Below are 7,303 nucleotides of genomic sequence, written 5' to 3'. Positions count from 1 at the left end.
ATGGGACCACACTGCTCTTGTTAACCCTCCTTAAGCATATGCACGTTTGAACATTTAAAAACAACATTCACACTATGACGTGATGCTATTTTACTGTACATTTTATTAATAGCTTTTCTTGCATGGAATGGCCGAAATCCTATTGTTCGATTGAACAGTTGTTGTAACAAATTCAATAGCTGTATAACTCTGGTTTGCTCTGGTACTTAAATGTCCATGCTCATATCATCCTTGCTAGTGTCACTCAAGGCGGACGCATTCGAGTCGTGGACACGTATTTTAACGAACAAAAGTGGCATTTTTTCTTTTTTTTCTGTTGCACCAGGGGCAGAAACGGCAGTCGAATTGGGCCCTGCATCGGAGGATTTGTCCATCGATATCATCATTACTCCATCGCCGTGACCATCCTCCGTCGTTTGCTTTTTCTCATCTTCTTCCTCCTCTGCGCCATCGATCGTGTAGAACGGCAGCGACTGCTCCTCTGCCAGATCCTCGATGACGTACTTCAGGAAGGTGGTAGTAAAGACATCGTCCCGCTTAAGCGACAAACTCTTGTGGAACGAATCAACCGCCTCGTACAGTTGGCCCATAAGCGCTTGCACGAATCCGATCGCCGTGTACGTAGCAGCGCTCAGTGGCTTCAGAGACAGAGCCCACCGATGAAACTCTAGCGCTTCTTCGTACTTTTTGTTCTTTCGGCAACAGTGGCCGAGGTTGTTCAACAGCGGTTCCCACCGCGTAGAGAGTTGCTCGTTATTCTGTTTTGCCATTATCCGCACCATGTCCAGAGTTTGGCGTAACACCTCCTCCGCATTCTCGTACTGTTCGTACTCAAACTTGATCACGGCCAGCTCAGCCAGCACGTATACGTCGAGCGGTGCGATTGCCATGGCCTGGTTGAAGAACTTTTCCGCCATTTCCGGATTTTTCGTTAGTCCACATTCTACGCCAATGTACAGCAGCGGCAGGTGGCAACCGCGCATTAGTTGTGTCGCCTTGAAATATGCCGCCATCGCTTGATCGTGTTCGTTTTCCTTCGCGAACGAGTGGCCATACGCTAGCCAGGCCGGGCCGAACAACCGGTCTAAAGTGGTCGCTTTCGACAGGTACCGTCGTGCAGGATCACTCTTGCCAATTAGATCATAGTAGCAACCCACGGCGTACCATGAGATTGCATCATCCGGATAAAAGTCCACCAGTTTGTGAGCCACGTAGAAGAGTCGGTTAAAATCTCGCAACTCCATTAAGCAACCGATCTGAACCGTTAGCGAGCGCTTATGGTACGGATCACGCTTGAGTATTGCGTCGAGCATCTTAATGCACAACTTGTACTCGCAGTCGTAGAACAACCGCTCCGCTTGCGCTATCACCAGGTCAATGCTGGTCTCAAGTTTATCCATGCATTGGCCATAGGAAATGGTAGACGAGCTGGCGCTAGTGGGCGGACGGTTTATTCGAAACGGTGTCTCCTTTCGGCTCGAATTGTTCGTTAGTCCCGTTTCCCCGAGCGTTGTGGAGCCCGCGGAAGCACCAGTCGAACCGAGAAGCGAAGCCTTCGTCAGTGAGGTATGGATCAGATACGAAGGAGTGTTTTTGAGGTCTTCGAGAATTTTTTTCGCCGGTGACATTATCTGCTGGTGCTGGTCCTGCCCCTGTGCGAAGGAACTGCTTGCAGACAATTTAGACGTTTCGGCATTTTTTGTATTCTTCATTTTTTCTTTCAATTCGTGCCAGAAATTAGAATTACCCGACATTGTCGACGTTTGTTCGGCAGAAGAATGCTAAAAGAAAACACGAAAACAACGTTACTATGCTGTATCTGCTGCTATCGGTAAGAGGATTGAGAATGTGAAGGAGACACACTTACTGGCACTATTGAGTCATAGTATTTCTTCAGTTTGCTCTCGTATAGACATTTCAGCACCTTACGTTCCGCCTCCGTGCATTGTAGTGTCATTGGAATATGTTGCATCAATTCTTTTTCCTCCCAAGGCATCAGCATTTCATGCTGCACCAGAGCATCGAGCGCTTCGGTGCAGTAAACGGATTTGTGAAGCGCCTGCACGTAACAATCCATCGCCAGAATTCGGTTGTCCATGGCTTCCAGTACTTTGCCTTTGAGAAAGTAAACCGAAGCAAGTATTTCGTTTCGGTTCGGCTCCTCGTAAACTGTGCTGGTCTCAACGTCGTCTCGGGAATCATCTCTAGTGCCAGTCGAAAGGCCGAGCATCTCACAGTCGACCGAATTGAGGATGTCCAGTGCTTCCTGGTACTCCTTAGCCTCGGTCATGCATTCAGCAGCCAAATAGTAACAAAGCAGATTTAGCTTCTCCAATTGCCGGCTGCGGATGATGTGAACTGCCCTGTGGTACTCTCGTAACAGAAACATACACTGAGCTTCCCAGTAAACATCTCGCGGATCGTCATTGCTCAGGACCGTTACCTTTTCGGCCCAAAACAGAGCCGTTTGGTAGCGACGCTTAAATGAAATGTTTCTGTTAAAAGAACGCAGCTTCTTCACGGACGTTTTGTATCCTCGAAGTGCAATGTATTCCAGCTTACCAATTCCGTCGAATGCTTCACGAACCTTCGGTAGCCATCGATATCGACCAACTCCTGACTATCCATGTTGCGCGTTGTGTCAGTTCTCATGATGTGCTACGTTGGTTCGAGTCTAAAAATATCAAATGCAATCGATACTGTTCTATCACTCCAAAGGATCCTTTTTGACGCACGTACAAAACCCTACAGCCCTTTTCCTTTTCCGGCGTTCAAGGAGCAAAAAGAGTTTATATGAAACAATTTTGTTTACTGTTTCCGGTTGCGCGCGAACTGACACTGAGACGCTCTACGATGCGCGAATAAACGTTTTGGCATTTCAGATAAATGCCAAACTGCAGGGACAGACGAAGCGCGAAAAACGTCATTTCGTTTACGCTTCGTGTGGCAGCAAAAATATGTTAAACGTCAAAGTTGTTTTCCACAACATTCAAAGGGTTGCTTGGATTGCTTCCCGTTGAAGGAACGAATTCTTAATATACTATCAAATAATGGGCATAAAACTGCAAAATATAAAAATGTCTCCTACTTTTTGAAAACAGGGACGTTATAGAAATGCAATCATTTGAAATGCAATCAATGCATATCATTTTTATTGAATCTCTATGTGGCTCGTTCTTCCGATCTAGACGAGCTCTGTCAGCCAAAGATTGGCCCCTCGATCTCGTTTACGTCAACGAATCGCTGCCTTCGGTTTCGTTGCTCCGCAGGTCGGCCACGAATGAACTGAATCTTCTCCCCGGTATTGTATCTTTTCGGAAATCGTCTGCGAGCTGATCCTGTGGCCAGTAAATCACATTGTTCCGTAGCGCTCAATCGAAATATCCGTCCACGCTTCGTGTTCAGTTACTGTGGTCAACTCTATAGACTCCGTTAGTTCGTCTTGCGAAAGAGGTGAGTCAGCGGTCAGCGATAAGGCAAGCCGTAAACAGAGGAACCACCGCCCTAATGCCCCTTCTCGAATGTGCTTACAGAATGTGGAAATCGACAGCGGGACGTGACATTGACGCCGGCCAGGGTGCCGAGGACGACGACTGGGAAACCGATCCTGACTTTGTGAACGATGTGAGCGAACAGGAACAGCGGTGGGGATCAAAAACGATCGAAGGAAGTGGCCGCAGCGCGGCGGCGATCGATATGCACCAGCTGCGACAGGAAACGGAGCAAGCCGATGCAGAAAAGAAGCGCAAGGATGGACCGAAAGCGTCGCACGGTTACGGTGGTAAGTTCGGTGTCGAGAAGGATCGCATGGACAAGTCGGCAGTCGGTCACGAGCACATAGAAAAGGTGGAGAAGCACGCCTCCCAGAAGGACTACGCGTCCGGATTCGGCGGTAAGTTTGGAGTGCAGAAGGATCGCGTCGACAAGTCAGCGCACGGCTGGGACCATGTCGAGAAGGTGGATAAGCATGAATCGCAAAAGGACTACAAGACAGGGTTCGGTGGGAAGTTCGGTGTGCAGCAGGACCGCCAGGACAAGTCGGCGGTTGGATGGGACCACCTGGAAGCACCGCAAAAGCACGAAAGTCAGCTCGATCACAAAGTGGTAAGTTTTAGCTGGGGGAAAGTGGGACCGGGGCATGATAACAGGAATGATTTCTGGCCGCCAGGGCTTCGGAGGGAAGTTCGGTGTGCAGAGCGACCGAAAGGACAAGTCGGCCTTTGGCTGGGACCATGTCGAAAAACCGCAAATGCACGAAAGCCAGGTTGACCACAAAATTGTGAGTAATTTGAGTAAATCCCTTGGGGGAATAACCGTACGGCTTGGTTTCGCTGCTGCAAGGTTTCTCTTTTAAGGGGGACCAAATAGCATTTCATTTTCACTGGTGTTGGAAAGTTTGGTGTTGGTTTCTGGCTTTGCAAACACATTTAGACGACTGCCACGGCTTTTTTGTGTGCACCTTTCACTACAACTTACGGTGGTCAAAACAAGGTTTAATATCTTAAATTACCGCTTTTCAGGGCTTCGGTGGCAAGTTTGGCGTGCAGAATGATCGCATGGATAAGTCCGCTCTTGGATTCCAGGAGCAGGACAAGATTGGAACCAACTACACCAAAGTGAAACCGGACATTGGTTCGGCAAAACCGTCAAACTTACGTGCCAAGTTTGAGAATTTTGCCGCAACGGCAGAAGAAGATGCACGGAAGGGGGCGGAAGAGCAGAAAAGGCTGCGTGAGGAGAAAGATCGGCGTGATCGGGAGGAAGCTGCCAAGCGAGTGGTAAGAGACTACTAACATACTTTTTGCATACTAAGCATAACGCGTGCTAACTGCTACAAATTGCCGTAGAATTACTCTGCCGAATCCACGGAACCTAAGAAGCCCGAACGGAAGGGTCCGATAAATACCGGTAGAGAAACGGGTGTCAGTAGCGCCATCAGCAATTTCAATAAACCACAAGAACCCGTCACCCCAGAAAAGACGAGGGTAGGTTGATTAACGACGCTCACGTGAAAGATAGATATGTGCAAAAAAACACTCATTTTCCTCTTCCTTCAATAGAAAGACCCAATCCTGCTGCCTAAAACTGAGGAACCTAGGAAGATTGTACAACCGGATGTCATACCGCCGAGTGATCCTTCTCCGGTTGTAGCTACAGTGCCGGAAATTGATCAATCTGAATCGATTATGGCTACACAACCTGCACCAATTCAAGAACCATTGCCTGTGACACGGACCTCATACACTGCAACTGTGGTAGAAACGACGGAGTCGGAGCCACCGGCTGCTAACACATATCAGGGCGTGTCTCAGTCACTGCAAACAACCGTTCCAGTGGAAGCCGAACAGGTGGAAGAATTCGTGCTATCGCCAGACAATCCCGGTATTCAGGCGATAGCGCTGTACGATTATCAGGCTGCGGCGGACGATGAAGTGTCTTTTGATCCAGATGATAAGATAACGCACATCGAAATGGTAAGCAGCGATGCAGGCGATGTTCCGGCGCAATATTATGCTAATTGCTGATCTGCTCGCTTTCAGATCGATGAAGGTTGGTGGCGGGGATGGTGCAACAACAAATATGGCCTATTTCCGGCAAACTACGTACAGTTGCTGCAGTAAACGCGACAGCACAACACATTATCAAACTGACTTCATTTGCTGCTCATATGGGGATCCTTAGCCCCTCTTTCGCATTTATCATCGCCCCAATCAATCATGTTTGACGATGGCGTTTAATACTTTCAATTAGTCGATGGGCTGAAGAAAGACCAACATTCCTTTCACAGCATCTTTCGCACACGAAACAGGTTCTTCCGTACTGTAGTATTAGATTTTATGGGCTCTGCTTATTATTTTTTTATTTTTTAACAAAAAGTGAAAAGGGAGTCGCCAGGTTGGTTGGACCATTTTATTTTCCCAACCACTCACTAAGCCAACGGACTTCGACTTAGCTATAGAGTGAGGGTGTGTTAACATAGTGAACAACCTACCCTCCACCTTGCGCAAAACGAGATTCTTCATATTTCAAGGCGTAAAGCCAAACGATGACATCTTTCGATGTAATAGGATACAGTAAAATCATTGCCTAGAGCATTTTCTTAAGGAAGTAGACGTATATTGTGCAAAAGCCAGTATGGGATGAAAATGGAGCATTAAACAATTGCTCGACACGAACACTTTTAAACCACGTTTGAAGCATAAAATTGTTGTTCCGAGAAATAGATATCAAAAAGGTTCGTTACCATCATGTTTTGTCACGTTTATTTTCACAGATCCGAAACTGACTGACAAAAATCGCGTTATTTCGCTACACACCGCCGAAAACAACCCTAGGAACGATGGATAAATGCACTTAATTTTTCTTTTTGCTCTGTTTGGGCTTAGATTTTTCTTTCTCCTTCGCAACATTCGCTGCAGCCGTAGCGGAGCCGCGTGTAAAGTACGATGTGATCATTTCGCTAAATTCCGGCATTTCGTTCGTCATCTGAAAAACAAGGAAAATGCATATAATCCACACCATTCTACCGACGTCCGAAACTGTCCTCCGGAGGTACCTTCGAGAGGTTGAGATTTTCCATTTCTTTCTTCGTTTCCGGGTCGCTCATAATTTTCGGCAAGATTAGCATTATGCCGAGCGGCAGAATCATCATCAGCACCATCGGATTAAACAGGAAGTCAGTAATTTTCCACTGTTCACGCTGCTGGAAGTACCGGAACCGGGTCAGGGCCTTCAGTTTCAGTGGATACGGCAACTGCAACACTTGCGACGGTTGCACATGATTCAGCTTCCGGGCCCGGAACTTGCCCTTCGGATTTATTTCCACCCGAACTGGCTCGTAAAAGTAGTCGGAGTTGATGATTTCCACCACATAGCTGCCCGACGGTACGGAGCTAATCACGAAAGTGCCGTCCTCCCGGAGAAACCCTTTGTACTCGCCCCCGTTAATCGATATCTGTGTCTCGAGCTGCCAGGAAAGGTCCGCATCGCCGAACAGCTCCGGCGGATACACTTTACCCTCAATCGCGTAGCGGGCCGTATCGTCAAACTCTTCTATTCCATTGTCGGCAAGCGCAGCGCTGGCGGTGGCCAACAAAAAGGCCACGCTAATAAGCACAACTTTCGTCATATTTTCTGGCAAATGTTTTTCTTTCGCACCGCAGATTAGCTTAGCCGTTCTCTGATTTTTCACTTCGACCAGCCTACCAGCTGTCACATCAAACGTCAACATCACGCGATGTGCGGTCCCAAAACATCGCCGAAACATCGCCTGAAGCCTGAGGATGGAAAACGCACACACCCT

The 7,303-nt window shown here is 47.8% G+C and overlaps 3 protein-coding genes across 4 annotated transcripts; 1 reads left to right on the top strand and 2 right to left on the bottom strand.

Annotated features, from left to right (window-relative positions):
• Window positions 1–116: 116 nt before the first annotated feature.
• On the bottom strand, window positions 117–2,834 carry LOC131209332 (cell division cycle protein 16 homolog). The gene is made up of 4 exons (XM_058202381.1): window positions 2,740–2,834; window positions 2,563–2,674; window positions 1,868–2,479; window positions 117–1,781 (listed from the first exon to the last, which is right to left on the bottom strand). The coding sequence occupies exons 2-4, from the start codon at window positions 2,650–2,652 to the stop codon at window positions 207–209; spliced, it is 2,277 nt and encodes a 758-aa protein (XP_058058364.1). The 5' UTR covers window positions 2,653–2,674; window positions 2,740–2,834; the 3' UTR covers window positions 117–206.
• Window positions 2,835–3,274: 440 nt separating this feature from the next.
• Window positions 3,275–6,236, top strand: LOC131212051 (src substrate cortactin). Of its 2 annotated transcripts, XM_058205773.1 has the most exons (7): window positions 3,275–3,453; window positions 3,534–4,104; window positions 4,169–4,279; window positions 4,521–4,778; window positions 4,848–4,985; window positions 5,061–5,474; window positions 5,541–6,236. In XM_058205773.1, the coding sequence occupies exons 2-7, from the start codon at window positions 3,535–3,537 to the stop codon at window positions 5,619–5,621; spliced, it is 1,572 nt and encodes a 523-aa protein (XP_058061756.1). In that variant the 5' UTR covers window positions 3,275–3,453; window position 3,534; the 3' UTR covers window positions 5,622–6,236. The 2 variants fall into 2 exon arrangements, with proteins under 2 accessions (XP_058061756.1, XP_058061757.1); XM_058205774.1 differs by lacking the exon at window positions 4,169–4,279.
• LOC131212052 (ER membrane protein complex subunit 7 homolog) lies at window positions 6,154–7,186 on the bottom strand. Its single transcript, XM_058205776.1, has 2 exons — window positions 6,557–7,186; window positions 6,154–6,486 (listed from the first exon to the last, which is right to left on the bottom strand). Exons 1-2 carry the CDS (start codon window positions 7,127–7,129, stop codon window positions 6,355–6,357), a joined length of 705 nt encoding a protein of 234 aa, XP_058061759.1. The 5' UTR covers window positions 7,130–7,186; the 3' UTR covers window positions 6,154–6,354.
• Window positions 7,187–7,303: the final 117 nt, after the last annotated feature.

This window comes from Anopheles bellator, chromosome 2 (genome assembly GCF_943735745.2).
Source record: "Anopheles bellator chromosome 2, idAnoBellAS_SP24_06.2, whole genome shotgun sequence".
Classification (NCBI taxonomy): Eukaryota; Metazoa; Arthropoda; class Insecta; order Diptera; family Culicidae; genus Anopheles; species Anopheles bellator.
This window is presented reverse-complemented; position numbering and strand designations above follow the sequence as displayed.

Bases quoted from the DNA above. Each gene is read 5' to 3' on its own strand.
- LOC131212051 (XM_058205773.1), top strand. From the start codon at position 3,535: ATGTGGAAATCGACAGCGGGACGTGACATTGACGCCGGCCAGGGTGCC. The intron at 4,280-4,520 runs GTGAGTAATTTG...ACCGCTTTTCAG, and splicing joins GCCAGGTTGACCACAAAATT to GGCTTCGGTGGCAAGTTTGG. The intron at 4,779-4,847 runs GTAAGAGACTAC...AAATTGCCGTAG, and splicing joins AGGAAGCTGCCAAGCGAGTG to AATTACTCTGCCGAATCCAC.
- LOC131212052 (XM_058205776.1), bottom strand. From the start codon at position 7,129: ATGACGAAAGTTGTGCTTATTAGCGTGGCCTTTTTGTTGGCCACCGCC. The intron at 6,487-6,556 runs GTACCTCCGGAG...CTTGTTTTTCAG, and splicing joins AAAATCTCAACCTCTCGAAG to ATGACGAACGAAATGCCGGA.
- LOC131209332 (XM_058202381.1), bottom strand. From the start codon at position 2,652: ATGAGAACTGACACAACGCGCAACATGGATAGTCAGGAGTTGGTCGAT. The intron at 2,480-2,562 runs GTAAGCTGGAAT...ATTTCATTTAAG, and splicing joins TGAAGCATTCGACGGAATTG to CGTCGCTACCAAACGGCTCT. The intron at 1,782-1,867 runs GTAAGTGTGTCT...GTTTTCTTTTAG, and splicing joins ACTATGACTCAATAGTGCCA to CATTCTTCTGCCGAACAAAC.